Below are 24,145 nucleotides of genomic sequence, written 5' to 3' on the forward strand. Positions count from 1 at the left end.
AATAGATAATGGAATTCGTCTCCTATTTCATTCAGGTTACACAGACTACAGATTCTATTTTCTCTTGGGATGTTATTCCATCTTCCGTATTCGATTGGTAATTTAATGTTACAAGTTCGAAATTTACAATAGGAATTAGCTAGCTTAGGAGGGAGGTCAAGTAGATATTTTTCTAAACTTAAATCATGTTTATAAATTCTGTAATTGGTCCCTTTCGGAGAATTGAAAACGTCATTTTTCCAATTACATATGAACAAATTTCTTAGGGTATGAAAAACAATATTTTTTTAGCAGCGTATACTAGTAAATTCATGGTTTTCAAAAACATCTAATAAATTACATTCTTCAAAAATATTTTTAATATAGTTAGACCATTGAGCATTATAATGTCTTAAAATTTGGAAAAATTTGTTGCTCAATTTATTATGAGTTGAGACCATCATTTTGGCCCAAAATCCAATCATACGAACTTTTATATTTATACTTAATGGAAACCTTCCCAATTCTCCATATATCATAAAGTTTGGTGTAGATGTTTTTAATCTAAGGATATGTTTACAGAATTTCAAATGTAGACGTTCTAAGAGCTTGGTGTCACAAAACCCCCAAACCTCACAGCCATATAGTATAATCGGTTTGATTGCTTTATCAAAAATATCCATTTTACAATCGATGGACAGATTATGATTTCTGCATTTTGAAATAGCGCCATACATGGCCCTAAGGCCTTTTTCATATAATTGTTTGATATTCAAATGTGTAAAACCATTTCTAGTGAAACAAACCCCGAGATATTTAAAATTTTTCACAATTTCTAAATTATTGCCATCATAGGTGAACTGTATATTTCGTGACACCGTTCCTCTCCCAAAAACCATTATCTTAGTCTTGTCAATGTTAACTTTAAGATGCCACAATTTTGAGTAGGAATGAAATACGTTAAGTTGTGTTTGTAAATCTTCTACTGACTCTGCAAGTAGAATGGTATCATCGGCATACAACATTATATACAACTTGAGATAAACTTGTAGCTCTGTCTCTAGTTTTCCCGCCAAATTAGATAAACCTCTACAGTCATGTGATATTAAGAAATTTTCTAGATCATTTAAAAAGATTGAAAATAAAAATGGGGACAAATTTTCCCCTTGTCCTACACCGGAATTACAGTTAAAAATATTAGAGACAGAACCGCCTTTAATTACTTTGGCCTTAATTCCATTGTACATATTAATTATGACTTTAAAACATTTCCCTCCTATATTACTTGTAATTAATTTGTTCCACAGTCCTAATCTCCAGACACTGTCGAAGGCTTTCTCAAAATCTATAAATGCACAGTACATTTTACTTTTGAATTGTTTTGATATTTCAATTAAAGAATAGAGTGAAAAAATATGATCAGTTGTAGAATGATGTTTTCTAAATCCCGCTTGGTTTTCTAGTATAAGTTCAATGCTATCTGCATAATTGGTGAGTCGTTCATTGATAATGGTTGTAAATAACTTACCCAGACAGCTTACCAGTGTAATTGGTCTGTAATTATTAGCATCATGGATATCTCCTTTATTTTTAAAAACTGGTATAATATTGCCCATCAACCACACATCTGGGATATTACCAGTGTCGAATATATAATTAAAGAGTTTGACGTATAATGGTAGCATGATATCTGCAGTAGATTTTATATATTCATTACATACTAGATCTTCACCAAAAGCCTTATTGTTTTTTAATCTAAAAATACATTTTGATATTTCTGATGAAGATATAGGTATATTTAAACAAGTATTGGCTCCCAGGTTCGATAACTCTTGGAGCTGTTCACTGGAAAATATATGATTATAAGTTCCCTCAACATTATGGTTAAAATATTTACTGAAATAATTGTAGAGATCCTCGATATCTGCCTTACATGTTTTTTTCTTACTAGGACTACCTTTGTTTAATATTTTCCAATATTCTTTTGGGTTTCTAGATCTTAAATTGTTTAATTTCGTTTTAATCTGAATTTTATGTGCAGTAACTGATGACTTCAGCGTTTTACGATATTTGCGTTCCTTATCGTATAAATCTTCTTTAAATACTTGGTCACCATACCTTTTATATAATCTTTTGGCTTTTCTGTAATTCTGTCTTGCTGATTTACAATCTTTAGTGAACCATGGCTTTTTGAAATTGGAATGTTTGGTCATAGGTTGGGTAGTACCAAAAGCATGTTAGCGGCATCGACGAAAATTTCACTCAAAGTATTTACAGTTTCATTGATAAAAGTTACATTTTCAATTTCATTATTGCACATGTTATTTACAATATTCTCTATATACGAGTATCTTTCAGATACTGACTGTACAAACTTATCCTTTTCAATATCATTCCATTTTTTTGGTTTGGGAATAAAACAATCATCTTCGGAAATCTCATTATCACAATCGTTTGTAATATTACATGTTTTAAGTAGATTTAGGTGCATTGGACAGTGTACATCTGACAAAAGAAAAGAAAATTCATTAATAGAAAAATCATCTACAAATAATTAATTTAAACAGTTCAAAATTCCCTATACAATAATCTACAACACTGGCATTCTTACATGTAAGTTTACCGACATCTCGGTCTTCGCCCATTCTACCATTTAAAATAAAGATATTACAGTGTTTACACATGTCTAATAAACGCCCGCCATAATTATTTCGTACTTGATCTTGAGAAAATCTTGTCTTTGGTACATGTATTTCTTCAAATTTATTTACATCCTGGTCATCAAGATCATCATCTATATCATCTATAAAATCAGGAGCGTTTGCTGTTCTACTATTAAAATCGCCCAAAAGGCAAATACATTTAACATCATTACTGGAGTTTAGTAATTCGTTTTCGATTTCTTCAAAACAATCAAGTGTAGAATAATTCGAATTGGCAGGAGGTATATATGTTACACCAAACAATACATTGCCATCGTTGTTGAAAATAGACTTATTCATTTTAACCCATAGTACATTATCATTGTCTGTTCTTATTTGAGATACATATTTTACATATTCATCCTTGATATATACAACAATACCACCAGATTTGATGGTTGATAATGACTTTCTATGTTTACAAAATGAAGTGTAGCCTTCAATATCTACCAAGTCTGCACTATCAGTCTTAGACTCTGTGATAATATAGAGAATTAATCTATATCGCTTTCACTAACTTCAATTATGATTATATTACGCGATATAGAGATTTTTTTCTAGAAAATAATGATACACCATTTATAACTCATTTATAAGTATGACCGTTTAATAGATCATTCAGTTTGATTTCATTTGGTTTTAAACGGTAACGATTTGGAATATATGATTTCCTAGCGAATTTTCAATGATTGCGGTAAAACAAAACCACGATAATGATATAATATATCTATTATATACTCTTCTCCGACATTCTCTTCACAGAAGGTAAATATTTTCTTCTGGAACTCCTTTGTTACCTACCAGTTCAATGGACAATTTCAAATTACATGATCTATCATCAGGCTTCGTTGGACGTAAAATAGACTGGTCTGTAGATAGAGAAAGGACGAAATAGTTCACATTGTTTGGACGTTAGGTCTTGATCGTAATGGTGACGTCTGTATTGTTAGTACGTTATTTTGTTTTGCTTCCAAAATAAAAGGGACGGGAAAAATTCCCATGTTATGCTTATAATTAATTGAAATATGTTAAAATGTATTTTATAGATTTCTTTATTACATACACCAATGTATTGTTTTCTCACAATAAAGAGGGCACATCGGACTATACATACACATCATTCTGTAGTCTATGTATTTCAAACAATATTTATTTGACAATTTCCATTTAACAATATACACAAAATTTATAGTATACACACATAGATTCCAATCATGCATGTAATAGAAAAAAAAGAGACCTCGCATAATGATTTTGCTGTGACAATTTGGCTGTTAATGAAATAATGAAGTTGATTAACTACTATATATATAGTTTGGAAAATATGAGCATGGATTTCTATAGCTACAGGTAATTTGAATGCGCCCAAGTGTATGTCTATGCTATTAGCCACCCCGGAATCGTCCCTGTAAACTGCAAGTAGCATATATATCAACATAAATAATGATAGTAAGAAAACACACAACGTCTTTAAGTCGTGTATTTAAACTACGAAATGTTTAAATAATTGTACAGTCTATGTATGAAACCCGCTACAAAAAGTCAGACGAAATAATTATAAGCTATAGTATTCAGGATAAAATTTGGTTTTCTTCAAACAATTACGAAACCAAAAACATACATTATGTCCCCGCGAGGACAAGTAATGATCTTATCAATGTTTATCGTCTTCTCATCCGTCACAGGTCGTACACGTATATGGATCAATTTCTCAAACAGACATCTTACTAGCTATATACTTCAGATATATGTGATGACTAAATTATGCAATTAAGGACTTCGCTAGATCACGTAAAAATAAGTCCGAGATCTTTCACTAAATAACGAGCCCCTTATGTGGCCTCTCCGAGGTCATGGCATCTGAGGTCATGCACAAAGCGCCATCTATAAACAGGTCAGCTAAATCAGTAGTGATTAAATGCATAGGCCTATATACAAGTATTGAATTGCAGATCATTTAAACCACATCATTTATCAACAGCAGCAATTGAGACGTTAAGGGAATTTCGTAGACTCACTATACGGTATCCAGATGTTTTTTTTATTTAGTTATACCCATGATCGTCACGGAGAACCGTATCACTTCGAATTCGAGTCTTACATTAGGGATAGGACACTTGCATGTAAGTCACAAAATCTACCAATCGTCTCGACTGCTAGCGGTAAAAAAATCGGTACACGTACAACGATAAGGGTCGATAATGGTCAACTGAGAGCCACACCACCACAGGTAAAACCGAGGGCTGAATGTAATCGTGGCCCTCCGGGGCTGCATCATCAGGATTCGCGGCGGACAAATTGCTTTGATGTTTCGCGGAGAAACGATCACCGCAGATTTTGATGAACACATTACCACCGGGGATCGCGATGACGCCGTTTTCATGATCCCTGATAGGGATTTAGGGTGATCGGTCGCTGTGATTTACCCCTTGAATAGAAAATCAAACACCGGCACATGGTGACTTTGTGTTCATTCCTACGGTCTGCACTGTATGATGTAATACGACAATGTAAAATCTTTACTACTCCGGATCCTTCAGTATATGATGTAGAGACAATGTAAAATCTTTTTTTTCGTGTTAATTAGCTCACCTGAACTGAAGGTCTGGTGAGCTTACGCCATGGTGCGACTTCCGTCAACATTTGCTTTAAATCGCTACTAGTCATAAAACTCTTAGTTGACTTTAACCAAATTTGGTCAGAAACATCCTTGGGAGAAGGGGAATAGATTAATTTTGCTTTAATGACAGTTCTGACCCCCAATTAGCAAGAGGCCAAAGGGGTGGGGCCAAATAGGGGGGAACCGGTAATGCCTTTAAATTGCTACTAGTCATTAGTTTTTGATGGATTTGAACCCCATTTCATCAGAAATATCCTTGGCAGAAGGGAATTAGATTTTGCATAAGCAGTGACTCTGACCCCCAAGGGGCCAAAGGGGAAGGCCCAATACAGGAAATAGAGGTAATGCCTCTACAGATTTTGCTTAAGGATGACTCTGAACATCATTTTGATGTTTGGTCAAATCCAACCAGGTGAGTGATACAGGCCCCATTGGCATCTTGTTGATGTTAAGTAAATTTAGTGATATATAGAATTGAGTACTCCTCGATTCCATCTCTCAGTTTGTATATTATAATCCATGGTTTGTAAAAGACCATAGCCTTGAGGATGGATATAGCTATACATCAGTCAAGTATAAATGTTTATGAATATTTAATGAAGGCTGGGAGACTTCCTTTTGTTATTAGTAGTTTTGTAGGCATAGGACATTGATTTTGTGTGTTTATATAGCTAATGGCTTTTAATCTAACCAGATTAGCCAAATAATGAAATGAATTTTTAAAACATTTGAGAATCAATTTGTTTCAAACTTGCAGTGAGTCTTTGCCCTTGAATTAGGTAATATCCTTGGGGAGGGACTTGATTTTGTCGGCGCGCGATAGAATGGAATTAAAATATCTTCTGTTATACAGAAAAAAAGAGATTTTGACCAAGTTTGGTCTGGAACATCCTTGAGTGAATATCAATATTGCAGTTAAATATTAAGTTATAAATAGGTTTGTTACTCCTGTGGTAATATATTTTACTGCTGACTGTTGTGTGATGTTTACTTCGTCGTCAAAAGGTCACTTTTACCTGTGTTTTGTGTTACTCTGACATCAAAAGGTCACTTTTACCTGTGTTTAGTGTTACTCTGACATCAAAAGGTCACTTTTACCTGTGTTTAGTGTTACTCTGACATCAAAAGGTCACTTTTACCTGTGTTTAGTATTACTCTGACATCAAAAGGTCACTTTTACCTGTGTTTAGTGTTACTCTGACATCAAAAGGTCACTTTTACCTGTGTTAATTTTACCTGCCCCTCTGAAGGGTGATCTTTATACACAGGTTTGACTGTACTCTATACAGGTACTTTGATTGCTTTTTGTTGAAGATTACACTTAGTTGAACATCAGTGTTTAAAACATTACATTATATGATTCCTTGTTTATTTACAGAAATATGCCCACATGAGAAATGAGCTGCGAGTAGATGCCATACACTACACTAAAGATTCTCTATGGTGGGTAGGTGTAGTTCTGATGGGTCTCGGTGAGATTGGAAACTTTTCCGCCTATGGATTTGCGCCAGCCTCATTAGTAGCACCTCTAGGAACAACTACTGTCATTGGTAAGCTTTTTGAAAACGTGTTGGTAAAAGGAAAATGTTTATATAACACTACCAATATTTATCAGTAACATCTTCTCATAAACAGAAGTCTTTATGACTAGCTTCATATCTGACTGAATTTTTTTGTGGACTCACATTCAACCAAACAGAGAACATGTCCTCAGAAAGCCAATCTAAACGCACGTCTATAGACTTGGCAAGGATCAGAGTCAGCAAGAGAAATTCTTGGTCTAAAAACCGTTGGAATTCCTCTTCTTGTCTCAACTGCAACTTTTGAGAGGAAGCATGGTATGATGACATGAGATTTGGTAACCCTGAACTGTTCTTTATATATTTCTGTGTAAACTAACAGGTTATAAATGATTCTATTACAGATATCAGAGCTAACATGGTGATTGTCTGTCCCACCATGTAAACTAACAGGTTATAAATGATTCTATTACAGATATCAGAGCTAACATGGTGATTGTCTGTCCCACCATGTAAACTAACAGGTTATAAATGATTCTATTACAGATATCACAGCTAACATGGTGATTGTCTGTCCCAATATTAATCATTTGTTATCTATTCTTTAAAACCCTACTTTTCTAGAAGATCTGAAGGTATACTGACCAAATTTTGCTTGAAACTGCCATTGCTGTTACAGCTTTTAATTTCCATTTCAGGATTTGATTCAAACCAATTATTATCTGCAGCCTGATTACAAGCAGTAATTATATAAGTACAATATCCTTAAAATTACCGTGTCCTTCACAGACACCAGAGTAACTGGCCGTAGGCATGGCCAGCAGCCAGCTGTCTCGATCAGCAAGCACTGTGGTGCGAGTCTTGCAGTTAACCCTGCAGGCACACAAGCTTGTCCAAATTATAAAGAAAATGGTAATTTTACGGACAAAAGGGATTTCCCCTTAAAAAATAGGAATTTCCTTCGGAAAAGGGGATTTCATTCATTCAGATTGGATTCTCCAGGATATAATCGTTATAAGCTTGCCCAAAAGCTAATTCCCTCAGAAAAGGTTAATTCCCCTGTGCGCGGGGTAAATTCCATTTTTAGCTCACCTGCCCAAAGGCCAAGTGTGCTTATGCCGTTGTGCGGCGTCGGTCATCCGTCCATCCGTCCGGCCAGCATCAACTTTTTCATTTAGACAACTTCTTCTCAACAACCAAGAGCCCCAGGGACTTGATATTGGGCTTATAGCATCTTAGGCTAAAGGGCTACAAAGTTTGTTGAAATGAATGACCTTGACCTTTATTCAAGGTCACATGGCCATAGGTCAAATAGGCTATAAGCTTTTAAACGACTTCTTCTCAATAACCATGAGGCCCAGGGACTTTCTATTGGGCCTGTAGCATGCTCGGGTGAAGGGCTACCAAGTTTGTTTGATTTTCATTCAAGGTCACAGGGGTGAAATAGGCTTAAATCTGTAAACAATAATTTTGCGATAGCAGAGAGTGTCCGAGACCGAACATTAGGTCTATAGTATGCTGGAATGAAGAACTAAAAATTGTATTGATATGAATAAACCTAGCCTACTCTGGATCTGATATTTGAATAAAGAGGTAATCAGCATAGTATCTGTAGAAATGACCTCAATCAACTTCAAAGTTGCTGTAGAGCCCTGGTGAGCGATACAGGCCCATTGGGCCTCTTGTTGTATTCCCTAGTGATATAGGAAGAGTATCTCTGAATTGTCTATTTTGTGTGGGAGATGCCTTTAGGTACAGGACTTATAACCAATATTTTCCTACACAATGGAGGGTTTATACATGCTTTGTGAGTCCATGACCAATGTTTTCCGACACAATGGAGGGTATATAGTGCTTCGTGAATCCTTGTAAATGGGACCTATTGGGGTAGATACAGAACAGTTTGTCTTTTTATCAGTACATTTCCATGAGCTAATGACTCTAAAGATGAAGGAGTTATTGTAGGTCATCCCTATGTCATATTTATGTTTTTATTATAAAACGTTTGTATTTCATGCCAAATAAAATGTTGTTAAACTGAAGTATTCTTTGAGTTTTTATTACATGATTTTCATTGATGCTGCCAACCATGCTGCGATGAAGCATGATCCCAGCATGGTTTGCAGCATGATCCCAGCATAATTTGCATAATTGAAACATGCTGGGATCATGCTTCTAAACCATGCTGGGATCATGCTGCAAACCATGCTGGGATCATGCTTCTAAACCATGCTGGCATCATGCTGCAAACCATGCTGGCATCATGCTGCATTGCAGCATGATGCCAGCATGGTGACTATATTTTAGATTCTGTTCATGCTGCAACCATGCTGTGCTGCAGTACATTCGCAGCATGCTTAAAGCATGATCCCAGCATAATTTGCATAATTGAAACATGCTGCAACCATGCTTTTACTAGTAAGAATATATAGGGAAGTAAATTGGGCATCATGCTGCATCCATGCTTCATTCATGCTGCAATTCCATGCTGCATTCATGCTGCGTTTATGCTGGGATCATGCTACAAATTCATAAGGGATATGGGCATTATCAACATGCATGGCTGACTGTGACACTGTGTCTAACAGTGGGCTCTTTGTGTTCATGGTAAAATATCATGTCATGCTACAGTAACTTTATGTATTTATGACTTTATATTAGAATGACACAAATCTGTTGTTGTGACATATACTAAACTAGGTACAGAGGACACAAATCTGACATGTTGTTGTGACATATACTTAACTAGGGACAGAGGACACAAATCTGACATGTTGTTGTGACATATACTAAACTAGGGACAGAGGACACAAATCTGACATGTTGTTGTGACAAATACTTAACTAGGGACAGAGGACACAAATCTGACATGTTGTTGTGACATATACTAAACTAGGGACAGAGGACACAAATCTGACATGTTGTTGTGACATACTAAACTAGGGACAGAGGACACAAATCTGACATGTTGTTGTTACATATACTAAACTAGGGACAGAGACACAAATCTGACATGTTGTTGTGACATATACTAAACTAGGGACAGGGGACACAAATCTGACATGTTGTTGTGACATATACTAAACTAGAGACAGAGGACACAAATCTGACATGTTGTTGTGACATATACTAAACTAGAGACAGAGACACAAATCTGACATGTTGTTGTGACATATACTAAACTAGAGACAGAGGACACAAATCTGACATGTTGTTGTGACATATACTAAACTAGGGACAGAGACACAAATCTGACATGTTGTTGTGACATATACTAAACTAGGGACAGAGGACACAAATCTGACATGTTGTTGTGACATACTAAACTAGGGACAGAGGACACAAATCTGACATGTTGTTGTGACATATACTAAACTAGGGACAGAGGACACAAATCTGACATGTTGTTGTGACATATACTAAACTAGAGACAGAGACACAAATCTGACATGTTGTTGTGACATACTAAACTAGGGACAGAGGACACAAATCTGACATGTTGTTGTGACATACTAAACTAGAGACAGAGGACACAAATCTGACATGTTGTTGTGACATATACTAAACTAGGGACAGAGGACACAAATCTGACATGTTGTTGTGACATATACTAAACTAGAGACAGAGACACAAATCTGACATGTTGTTGTGACATATACTAAACTAGAGACAGAGACACAAATCTGACATGTTGTTGTGACATATACTAAACTAGGGACAGAGGACACAAATCTGACATGTTGTTGTGACATACTAAACTAGGGACAGGACACAAATCTGACATGTTGTTGTGACATATACTAAACTAGGGACAGAGGACACAAATCTGACATGTTGTTGTGACATATACTAAACTAGAGACAGGGGACACAAATCTGACATGTTGTTGTGACATATACTAAACTAGGGACAGAGGACACAAATCTGACATGTTGTTGTGACATACTAAACTAGGGACAGGACACAAATCTGACATGTTGTTGTGACATATACTAAACTAGGGACAGAGGACACAAATCTGACATGTTGTTGTGACATATACTAAACTAGAGACAGGACACAAATCTGACATGTTGTTGTGACATATACTAAACTAGAGACAGAGACACAAATCTGACATGTTGTTGTGACATATACTAAACTAGAGACAGAGACACAAATCTGACATGTTGTTGTGACATATACTTAACTAGAGACAGAGACACAAATCTGACATGTTGTTGTGACATATACTAAACTAGAGACAGAGGACACAAATCTGACATATTGTTGTGACATATACTAAACTAGAGACAGAGGACACAAATCTGACATGTTGTTGTGACATATACTTAACTAGGGACAGAGGACACAAATCTGACATATTGTTGTGACATATACTAAACTAGAGACAGAGGACACAAATCTGACATGTTGTTGTGACATATACTAAACTAGAGACAGAGGACACAAATCTGACATGTTGTTGTGACATATACTAAACTAGAGACAGAGGACACAAATCTGACATGTTGTTGTGACATACTAAACTAGGGACAGAGGACACAAATCTGACATGTTGTTGTGACATATACTAAACTAGAGACAGAGACACAAATCTGACATGTTGTTGTGACATATACTAAACTAGAGACAGAGGACACAAATCTGACATGTTGTTGTGACATATACTAAACTAGGGACAGAGGACACAAATCTGACATGTTGTTGTGACATACTAAACTAGGGACAGAGGACACAAATCTGACATGTTGTTGTGACATATACTAAACTAGGGACAGAGGACACAAATCTGACATGTTGTTGTGACATATACTAAACTAGGGACAGAGGACACAAATCTGACATGTTGTTGTGACATATACTAAACTAGGGACAGAGGACACAAATCTGACATGTTGTTGTGACATATACTAAACTAGGTACAGAGGACACAAATCTGACATGTTGTTGTGACATATACTAAACTAGGTACAGAGGACACAAATCTGACATGTTGTTGTGACATATACTAAACTAGGGACAGAGGACACAAATCTGACATGTTGTTGTGACATACTAAACTAGGGACAGAGGACACAAATCTGACATGTTGTTGTGACATATACTAAACTAGAGACAGAGACACAAATCTGACATGTTGTTGTGACATATACTAAACTAGGGACAGAGACACAAATCTGACATGTTGTTGTGACATATACTTAACTAGGGACAGAGGACACAAATCTGACATGTTGTTGTGACATACTAAACTAGGGACAGAGACACAAATCTGACATGTTGTTGTGACATATACTAAACTAGGGACAGAGGACACAAATCTGACATGTTGTTGTGACATACTAAACTAGAGACAGAGACACAAATCTGACATGTTGTTGTGACATATACTAAACTAGGGACAGAGGACACAAATCTGACATGTTGTTGTGACATATACTAAACTAGAGACAGAGACACAAATCTGACATGTTGTTGTGACATATACTAAACTAGAGACAGAGACACAAATCTGACATGTTGTTGTGACATATACTTAACTAGGGACAGAGGACATAAATAAATGGGATCAGTACTCAAATTAGTTTTAAATCAATAAGTCAACTATCCAAATATAAAGTTATATTGCATAATATTTGTGTGTCCACTGTGTTGTCAATCAATTTATTACTAAGTCTAAAATGTTGTTACGGTGGTTGGATAGCACAGTTTCAACACACTTGCCATTCACCTAAAGATTCCCTGTTTGGACGTGGAAAGGTTAGGGGTCACCTGCCCAAACGTGGGTTTTATTAGATAATCTGGATTCTTTCTATAATAACACCCCTCCTGTACCTCTGTCCTGGCCAACAAAGTGACTAAATATAGGTGGATATAACTTGTTTTGCAGTATGAAATAGATAAAGTTTATCTTTGCATGAAAGAAAAAATCATGACTGTCAAAGATCATTCTAAGATAGTGATAATGTTAGAAATGCCCATTTCAAGTGTAGAATATGTTAAAAATTGAAACTGCTAATTGGTGACGTTGGAGTGTTCTACAAATACCCCACGTGAGGTTCAGGTGATCAAATTCTGTTTTATTAAGCTCCCTTCAGTATTCTACATTTGATATAATCATAAATGATTATGCTTCATCTTCTGAATTTGTAATGAACGAACTAATTGTTTGTAAACCTATACTGTGTTCTAGATCTGTTACAGCTATAGCTAATAGTACAGGGGATTTTATTCATAACTCCTTTAGATACTGTCCTATATAAAAGGAAAATAAAGTCATTTGTGACAAAATGTCAATTTGTTATATGTGTGACAACTGGTTAACGAATAGTAGGTTAATATTAAGGTGTGACAACTGGTTAGCAAATAGGTAGGTTAATACTTAGGTGTGACAACTGGTTAACAAATAGTAGGTCAATATTGAGGTGTGACAACTAGCTGCTAAATGATTAGTAGGTCAGTATTGAAGTGTGACAACTGCTGAACAAATAGTAGGTCAATATTTAGGTGTGACCAACTGCTGAACGAATAGTAGGTCAATATTTAGGTGTGACAACTGCTGAAGGAATAGTAGGTCAATATTTAGGTGTGACCAACTGGTTAACGAATAGTAGGTCGATATTTAGGTGTGACAACAGGATGATGACATATTCCAGAGATGCAGAAAGTAAAAGTGAACATAATCCCTTGAGAATCGAGGATGATTTTTAGCCTGTTGAAGATATATAATTTTTTTAAATTCCCTCACCTTGGTATTTGCCTATTAAGTTTAACTGTTATTTGCGGAGAGATTGTAGAATGTTAAAATAACCTACTATACAGTAATAGATCGACCAACAACCTGTTGTTATTCTTTTGGAAGACTTTATCTTCTTATACACACAGATGAATGGTTATTTTCTGAGAATGACATTTCTAATTGGTATATTTAACTAATATTGCATGGCACTGAGGGCAATATGAGTCACCCAAAAATATATACATATGGGTTGAAGCAAAAAAAAAAACCATGCAATATTTGTGATATTTTACCCCATCAACCCAACATAAGGTCGCATTGGTCCAAGGAAGCAAATCTGTCAGACAACATTTTAAGATCACCTGCCAGAAGGGCAAGTGAGCTTATGCCGTGGTGCGGCATCCGTTGTCCGGCCGGCGGTCCGTCCAGCGTCAACTTTTTAGGTCACCTGAGACGAAGTATCAGTTGACCTATTGTGATCGCCTTTTGTCCGACGTCGTCCGTTGTGCATCGTGCGGCGTAAACAATTTCCATTTTCAACTTCTTCTCAATTACCAACAGGCCCAGAGACCTTGATATTGTTCAAATGGATGACCTTGACTTTCATTCAAGGTCACAGGGGTCAAATATGCTAAAAATTTGAACGACTTCTTGATAACCTAAAGGCCCAGAGACCCAATATTATGTCTGTATCATGCTGGGATGAAGGGTTACCAAGTTTGCTCAAATGGATGACCTTGACCTTCATTCAAAGTCACAGGGGTAAAATATGCAAAAAATCTTTGAAAGACTTCTTCTTGATAACCAAAAGGCCCAGAGACCAAATATTATGTCTGTATCATGCTGGGATGAAGGGCTACCAAGTTTGCTCAAATGGATGACCTTAACCTTCGTTCAAGGTCACAGGGGGCCAAATGTGCTTAAATATATCAAAACTCAGGTGACCGTTAAGGCCCATGGGCCTCTTGTTCATTTAAACAACTTCTTCTCAATAACCAAGAGGTCCAGGGACTTGATATTGGGCCTGTAGCATCCTGGCCTGAAGGGCTACAAAGTTTGTTAAAATGAATGACCTTGACCTTTATTCAAGGTAACATGGGTCAAATAGGCTATAATCTTCAGCCGACTTCTTCTCAATAACCAAGAGGCACCAGGGACTTGATAGTGGGCCTGTAGCATGTAGGGGTGAAGGACTACCAAGTTTGTTCAAATATATGACCTTGACCTCCATTCAAGGTCACATCGGTCAAATACACTGAAATCTTCAAACAACTTCTCAATAACCAAGAGGCCCAGGGACTTGATATTGGGCCTGTGGCATGCTGGTGTGACGAGCTACCAAGTTTGTTCAAGTAAATGACTTTGACCTTCATTCAAGGTCACATGGGTCAAATACACTAAAATCTTCAAAAAACTTCTTCTCAATAACCAAGAGGCCCAGGGACTTGATATTGGGCATGTAGGATCCTGGCCTAAAGGGCTACAAAGTTTGTTAAAATGAATGACCTTGACCTTTATTCAAGGTAACATGGGTCAAATAGGCTATAATCTTCAGCCGACTTCTTCTCAATAACCAAGAGGCACCAGGGACTTGATAGTGGGCCTGTAGCATGCAGGAGTGAAGGACTACCAAGTTTGTTCAAATGTATGACCTTGACCTCCATTCAAGGTCACATGGGTCAAATACACTAAAATCTTCAAACAACTTCTTCTCAATAACCAAGAGGCCCAGGGACTTGATATTGGGCATGTAGGATCCTGGCCTAAAGGGCTACAAAGTTTGTTAAAATGAATGACCTTGACCTTTATTCAAGGTAACATGGGTCAAATAGGCTATAATCTTCAGCCGACTTCTTCTCAATAACCAAGAGGCACCAGGGACTTGATAGTGGGCCTGTAGCATGCAGGAGTGAAGGACTACCAAGTTTGTTCAAATGTATGACCTTGACCTCCATTCAAGGTCACATGGGTCAAATACACTAAAATCTTCAAACAACTTCTTCTCAATAACCAAGAGGCCCAGGGACTTGATATTGGGCCTGTGGCATGCTGGTGTGACGAGCTACCAAGTTTGTTCAAGTAAATGACCTTGACCTTCATTCAAGGTCACATGGGTCAAATACACTAAAATCTTCAAACAACTTCTCAATAACCAAGAGGCCCAGGGACTTGATATTGGGTCTGTATCATGCTGGGGTGAAGGGCTACCAAGTTTGTTCAAATGAATGACCTTGACCTACATTCAAGGTCACAGGGGTGAAATCCGCTCAAATCTGTCAACAATAATTTTGTGATAGCTAAGAGTGTCTGCGACCTGATATTAGGCCTAAAGTATGCTGGAATGAAGGACTAGAAAATTTATTGATATGAATCAACCTAGCTTACTCTGATATTTGAATAAAGAGGTAGTCAGCATAATATCTGTAGAAATGACCTCGATCAACTTCAAAGTTGCTGTAGAGCCAGGTGAGTGATACAGGGCCATTGGGCCTCTTGTTCTCACTGTGAACTGAATGAATATAAGTACACAAAGAGAGATTCCCGTCTGGTATTTAGATGTATGAGGAAATGTTATCACACATCTATCCATAATTTGGTACTTCATGAAATTAATTTTGTCAGCATGGTTGTAAATTAAGCACTTTCCTCTGTCTAGGAATTGATTTCTGCTGTTACAACTATGCATATAAGTATACTCTGTGGAAGATAGTGTAACCTTTGGCTGGTGTCCGATGGTCTCATCCGCATCTATTCACACAACCTTTTTACTGCACTTAACTCATCGCACCTATTAACATTTACCACACTTAACTCATCCACACCTATTAACATTTACCACACTTAACTCATCCACACCTATTTACCACACTAACTCATCCACACCTATTTACCACACTTAACTCATCCACACCTATTTACCACACTTAACTCATCCACACCTATTTACCGCACTTAACTCATCCGAACCTATTTACCACACTTAACTCATCTGAACCCATGCACACTTAACTCATCCACACCTATTTACCGCACTTAACTCATCCACACCTATTTACCACACTTAACTCATCCACACCTATTTACCACACTTAACTCATCCACACCTATTTACCGCACTTAACTCATCCACACCTATTTACCACACTTAACTCATCCACACCTATTTACCGCACTTAACTCATCCACACCTATTTACTGCACGTAACTCATCCACACCTATTTACCACGCTTAACTCATCCACACCTATTTACCACACTAAACTCATCCACACCTATTCACTGGTCTTAACTCATCCACACCTATTTACCACACTTAACTCATCCACACCTATTTACCACACTAAACTCATCCACACCTATTTACCACACTTAACTCATCCACACCTATTCACCGCACTTAACTCATCCACACCTATTTACCACACTTAACTCATCCACACCTATTTACCACACTTAACTCATCCACACCTATTTACTGCACTTAACTCTTCCACACCTATCTACTGCACTTAACTCATCCACACCTATTTACTGCACTTAACTCATCCGAACCTATTTACCACACTTAACGCATCCACACCTATTTACCACACTTAACTCATCCACACCTATTAACCACACTTAACTCATTCACACCTATTAACCACACTTAACTCATCCACACCTATTTACCACACTTAACTCATCCGAACCTATTTACTGCACTTAACTCATCCACACCTATTTACCACACTAAACTCATCCACACCTATTTACCACACTTACCTCATCCACACCTATTTACTGCACTTAACTCATCCACACCTATTTACTGCACTTTACTCATCCACACCTATTTACCACACTAAACTCATCCACACCTATTTACCACACTTAACTCATCCACACCTATTAACATTTACCACACTTAACTCATCCACACCTATTTACCACACTAAACTCATCCACACCTATTTACCACACTTAACTCATCCACACCTATTTACCACACTTAACTCATCCACACCTATTTACCACACTTAACTCATCCAAAGGATTGCTATTTCATTCAATTGCTGATAGTTTTTCAAATTTTGCTCTAAATTAAGAAACAGACATGAGCAATGGTTTGTTAGGTTTAGTTTCCCTGTCTTGTTAATCTTTCTGACAGACAGGAAACAGTTAGCTAATTGAGATATTGAAGAAAAACAACTCTTTAAGAAGATTCTAATTATGTCTTTAAGGTTTTTACAGTATTGATTATGTGAGAATGTAAAAAATTAGGATTTTAAGGTTCAGGTGTATTATTAGGTGCGACTCTGGAGATTATGTCTGATCAATAATAATACAACTACTGTACACAACATCAGATCCCTTCCTGTTTCAACTTGGCTATCCAGCAATTTTCTGAAGCCAGTCTCGGCTTTAACAGACCACTGCCTAAGAATAACCTACTATAGTCATCACATCGCAGGTGGCTGCTAATTTCTGTTGGATAAGTATTTTTCTGATAAATAATAAAAGACATAATTGAATTGTTTGTATCCCAATTGTGTTATCAGCGAATATAAATTAACAAATTATTGAATGAATAATGGTAGTAGGAAAGAATTCTATAACAGTAATGGTAGTAGGAAGGAATTCTATAACAGTAATGGTAGTAGGAAGGAATTCTATATCAGTAATGGTGGTAGGAAGGAATTCTATAACAGTAATGGTAGTAGGAAGGAATTCTATAACAGTAATGGTAGTAGGAAGGAATTCTATAACAGTAATGGTAGTAGGAAGGAATTCTATAACAGTCTAGTAGTAGGAAGGAATTCTATAACAGTAATGGTAGAAGGAAGGAATTCTATAACAGTAATGGTAGTAGGAAGGAATTCTATAACAGTAATGGTAGTAGGAAGGAATTCTATAACAGTCTAGTAGTAGGAAGGAATTCTATAACAGTAATGGTAGTAGGAAGGAATTCTATAACAGTAATGGTAGTAGGAAGGAATTCTATAACAGTAATGGTAGTAGGAAGGAATTCTATAACAGCAATGGTAGCAGGAAGGAATTCTATAACAGTAATGGTAGTAGGAAGGAATTCTATAACAGTAATGGTGGTAGGAAGGAATTCTATAACAGTAATGGTAGTAGGAAGGAATTCTATAACAGTAATGGTAGTAGGAAGGAATTCTATAACAGTAATGGTAGTAGGAAGGAATTCTATAACAGTAATGGTAGTAGGAAGGAATTCTATAACAGTAATGGTAGTAGGAAGGAATTCTATAACAGTAATGGTAGTAGGAAGGTTCTATAACAGTAATGGTAGTAGGAAGGAATTCTATAACAGTAATGGTGGTAGGAAGGAATTCTATAACAGTAATGGTAGTAGGAAGGAATTCTATAACAGTAATGGTAGTAGGAAGGAATTCTATAACAGTTATGGTACAAAACAGCACCAATTCTACAGAACAGCACCAATTCTACGAAACAGCACCAATCTACAAAACAACCAATTCTACAAAACGGCACCATTTCTACAAAACAGCACCAATTCTACAGAACAGCACAAATCTACAAAACAGCACCAATTCTACAGAACAGCACCAATTCTACAAAACAGCACCAATTCTACAAAACAGCACTGATTCTACAGAACAGCACCAATTCTACAGAACAGCACAATTTCTACAAAACTGCAGCAAGCAATTCTACAAAACAGCACCAATTCTACAGAACAACACCATTTCTACAAAACGGCACCAATTCTACAAAACACCACCAATTCTACAAAACACCACCAATTCTACAAAACAGCAGCAAGCAATTCTACAAAGCAGCACCAATTCTACAGAACACCACCATTTCTACAAAACAGCCCCATTTCTACAAAACACATTTCTACAAAACAGCACCAATTCTACAAAACAGCACCATTTCTACAGTACAGCGCCATTTCTACAGAACAGCACCATTTCTACAGAACAGCACCAATTCTACAGAACAGCACCATTTCTACAGAACAGCACTAATTCTACAGAACAGCACCATTTCTACAGAACAGCACCAATTCTACAAAACAGCACCAATTCTACAAAACTGCAGCATGCAATTCTACAAAACAGCACCAATTCTACAGAACAACACCATTTTTACAAAACAGCACCAATTCTACAAAATACCGCCAATTCTACAAAACACCACCAATTCTACAAAACACCACCAATTATACAAAACAGCAGCATGCAATTCTACAAAACACCACCAATTCTACAGAACAACACCATTTTTACAAAACAGCACTAATTCTACAAAACAACACAAATTCTACAAAATACCACCAATTCTACAAAACACCACCAATTCTACAAAGCAGCAGCAGCATGCAATTCTCCAAAGCTGCACCAATTCTACAAAACACCACCAATTCTACAGAACAGCACCAATTCTACAGAACAGCACCAATTCTACAAAACAGCACCAATTCTACAAAACAGCTCTATTTCTACAAAACAGCTCCATTTCTACAAAACAGCACCATTTCTACAAAGCACTGTTGAGATATTTTTTAAATAGCCTTTTTTCCATCCTTGGTGATGATGAATTGAAGTGGGGGTGACTATTCAAATATTCATCCAAAAGGATCATCAGCGGATATTCATTAAAGCATCAGTGTCTTTTCCGATTGGACAGGGATAAGGATCTGTTTCCATAGAGACATTTGTAAAGGTCTGTGGTGGCTGAAGGTGTGTCTATATTTGGTGACACAGGGATTGATATTATGGAAATGAATGGTAACAGGAAGAAATGCGACTTTATAGAAAAATCGGTACAGTGGACAGCCACTGAAAGTCTTCACCAGATTTTACCTTGGTCTGGTGCCTTACAGACACTAAGTTTTATTTGGTACATGCTCTCTAATGAAACAGTTCAGATTTGATGTTTGAAGCTGAATGTGGTGAAGCTTTAGGTTTTGCCTTGATCTGAATGAATACAGAAAATGCAGTTATATTGATTTTTCAGCAGATAGCTTCTATTATACTCATTGTCAACACAGAAAATACTTAGGATATTATTGTCATTTTGTATTTGAAGTATGGAAATAAATGAATGACAGAAATGTGAAGCCATCTTGTAAGGTAAATGAAATGTAATAATGGACCTCAGCAGCTGTCAAATACATCTATGGGATAGCAAAAAAATGTAAATACTTGGCTGGTTCCAAAATCCTTTTGTCAGTATAACAAGGTTTTACTGTATACATAGTGTCAGTATAACAAGGTTTACTGTATATATAGTGTCAGTATAACAAGGTTTTACTGTATAGATTGTGTCAGTATAACAAGGTTTTACTGTATAGTGTCAGTATAACAAGGTTTTACTGTATACATAGTGTCAGTATAACAAGGTTTACTGTATATATAGTGTCAGTATAACAAGGTTTTACTGTATAGTGTCAGTATAACAAGGTTTTACTGTATAGTGTCAGTATAACAAGGTTTTACTGTATAGATAGTGTCAGTATCACAAGGTTTTACTGTATAGATAGTGTCAGTATAACAAGGTTTTACTGTATATATAGTGTCAGTATAACAAGGTTTTACTGTATAGATAGTGTCAGTATAACAAGGTTTTACTGTATGTATAGTGTCAGTATAACAAGGTTTTACTGTATAGTGTCAGTATAACAAGGTTTTACTGTATATATAGTGTCAGTATAACAAGGTTTTACTGTATATATTGTGTCAGTATAACAAGGTTTTACTGTATAGATTGTGTCAGTATAACAAGGTTTTAGATTGTGTCAGTATAACAAGGTTTACTGTATAGATAGTGTCAGTATAACAAGGTTTTACTGTATAGATTGTGTCAGTATAACAAGGTTTTACTGTATAGATTGTGTCAGTATAACAAGGTTTTACTGTATATATAGTGTCAGTATAACAAGGTTTACTGTAGATATTGTGTCAGTATAACAAGGTTTTACTGTATAGATAGTGTCAGTATAACAAGGTTTTACTGTATAGATTGTGTCAGTATAACAAGGTTTTACTGTATATATAGTGTCAGTATAACAAGGTTTTACTGTTTATATAGTGTCAGTATAACAAGGTTTACTGTATAGTGTCAGTATAAAAAGGTTTTACTGTATAGTGTCAGTATAACAAGGTTTTACTGTATAGATTGTGTCAGTATAACAAGGTTTTACTGTATAGATAGTGTCAGTATAACAAGGTTTTACTGTATTGTGTCAGTATAACAAGGTTTACTGTATAGATTGTGTCAGTATAACAAGGTTTTACTGTATAGTGTCAGTATAACAAGGTTTTACTGTATATATAGTGTCAGTATAACAAGGTTTTACTGTATAGATTGTGTCAGTATAACAAGGTTTTACTGTATAGATAGTGTCAGTATAACAAGGTTTTACTGTATAGATAGTGTCAGTATAACAAGGTTTTACTGTATAGATAGTGTCAGTATAACAAGGTTTTACTGTTTATATTGTGTCAGTATAACAAGGTTTTACTGTATAGTGTCAGTATAACAAGGTTTTACTGTATAGATAGTGTCAGTATAACAAGGTTTACTGTATAGTGTCAGTATAACAAGGTTTTACTGTATTGTGTCAGTATAACAAGGTTTACTGTATAGATTGTGTCAGTATAACAAGGTTTTACTGTATAGTGTCAGTATAACAAGGTTTTACTGTATATATAGTGTCAGTATAACAAGGTTTTACTGTATAGATTGTGTCAGTATAACAAGGTTTTACTGTATAGATAGTGTCAGTATAACAAGGTTTTACTGTATAGATTGTGTCAGTATAACAAGGTTTTACTGTATAGTGTCAGTATAACAAGGTTTTAGATAGTGTCAGTATAACAAGGTTTTACTGTATATATAGTGTCAGTATAACAAGGTTTACTGTATATATTGTGTCAGTATAACAAGGTTTTACTGTATAGATTGTGTCAGTATAACAAGGTTTTACTGTATAGTATCAGTATAACAAGGTTTTACTGTATAGTGTCAGTATAACAAGGTTTTACTGTATATATAGTGTCAGTATAACAAGGTTTACTGTATAGATAGTGTCAGTATAACAAGGTTTTACTGTATAGATAGTGTCAGTATAACAAGGTTTTACTGTATAGATTGTGTCAGTATAACAAGGTTTTACTGTATAGATTGTGTCAGTATAACAAGGTTTTACTGTATATATAGTGTCAGTATAACAATGTTTACTGTAGATATTGTGTCAGTATAACAAGGTTTTACTGTATAGATAGTGTCAGTATAACAAGGTTTTACTGTATAGATTGTGTCAGTATAACAAGGTTTTACTGTATAGATAGTGTCAGTATAACAAGGTTTTACTGTATAGATTGTGTCAGTATAACAAGGTTTACTGTATATATTGTGTCAGTATAACAAGGTTTTACTGTATAGATAGTGTCAGTATAACAAGGTTTACTGTATATATTGTGTCAGTATAACAAGGTTTTACTGTATAGATAGTGTCAGTATAACAAGGTTTTACTGTATTGTGTCAGTATAACAAGGTTTACTGTATATATTGTGTCAGTATAACAAGGTTTTACTGTAGATTGTGTCAGTATAACAAGGTTTTACTGTATAGTGTCAGTATAACAAGGTTTTACTGTATAGATGGTGTCAGTATAACAAGGTTTACTGTATATATTGTGTCAGTATAACAAGGTTTTACTGTATAGATGGTGTCAGTATAACAAGGTTTTACTGTATATATAGTGTCAGTATAACAAGGTTTACTGTATATATTGTGTCAGTATAACAAGGTTTTACTGTATAGATGGTGTCAGTATAACAAGGTTTTACTGTATATATAGTGTCAGTATAACAAGGTTTTACTGTATATATAGTGTCAGTATAACAAGGTTTTACTGTATAGTGTCAGTATAACAAGGTTTTACTGTATAGATGGTGTCAGTATAACAAGGTTTTACTGTATATATAGTGTCAGTATAACAAGGTTTTACTGTATAGATAGTGTCAGTATAACAAGGTTTTACTGTATAGATAGTGTCAGTATAACAAGGTTTTACTGTATAGATGGTGTCAGTATAACAAGGTTTTACTGTATAGATGGTGTCAGTATAACAAGGTTTTACTGTATAGTGTCAGTATAACAAGGTTTTACTGTATAGATGGTGTCAGTATAACAAGGTTTTACTGTATAGATAGTGTCAGTATAACAAGGTTTACTGTATATATTGTGTCAGTATAACAAGGTTTTACTGTATAGATAGTGTCAGTATAACAAGGTTTTACTGTATTGTGTCAGTATAACAAGGTTTACTGTATATATTGTGTCAGTATAACAAGGTTTTACTGTAGATTGTGTCAGTATAACAAGGTTTTACTGTGTAGATTGTGTCAGTATAACAAAGTTTACTGTATAGATAGTGTCAGTATAACAAGGTTTTACTGTATAGATTGTGTCAGTATAACAAGGTTTTACTGTATAGATTATGTCAGTATAACAAGGTTTACTGTATATATAGTGTCAGTATAACAAGGTTTTACTGTATAGTGTCAGTATAACAAGGTTTTACTGTATATATAGTGTCAG

At 35.7% G+C, this 24,145-nt stretch overlaps 1 protein-coding gene across 1 annotated transcript in view; it reads left to right on the forward strand.

Annotated features, from left to right (window-relative positions):
• LOC117324912 (NIPA-like protein 2) overlaps nt 1–24,145 on the forward strand; it is a 78,427-nt gene that overhangs the window by 23,859 nt on the left and 30,423 nt on the right. The window contains exon 3 of the mRNA XM_033880751.1: nt 6,680–6,851. Coding sequence (XP_033736642.1) covers nt 6,680–6,851 — 172 coding nt within the window. The remainder of the gene's footprint in view (nt 1–6,679; nt 6,852–24,145) is intronic.

This window comes from Pecten maximus, chromosome 4 (genome assembly GCF_902652985.1).
Source record: "Pecten maximus chromosome 4, xPecMax1.1, whole genome shotgun sequence".
Lineage (NCBI taxonomy): Eukaryota > Metazoa > Mollusca > Bivalvia > Pectinida > Pectinidae > Pecten > Pecten maximus.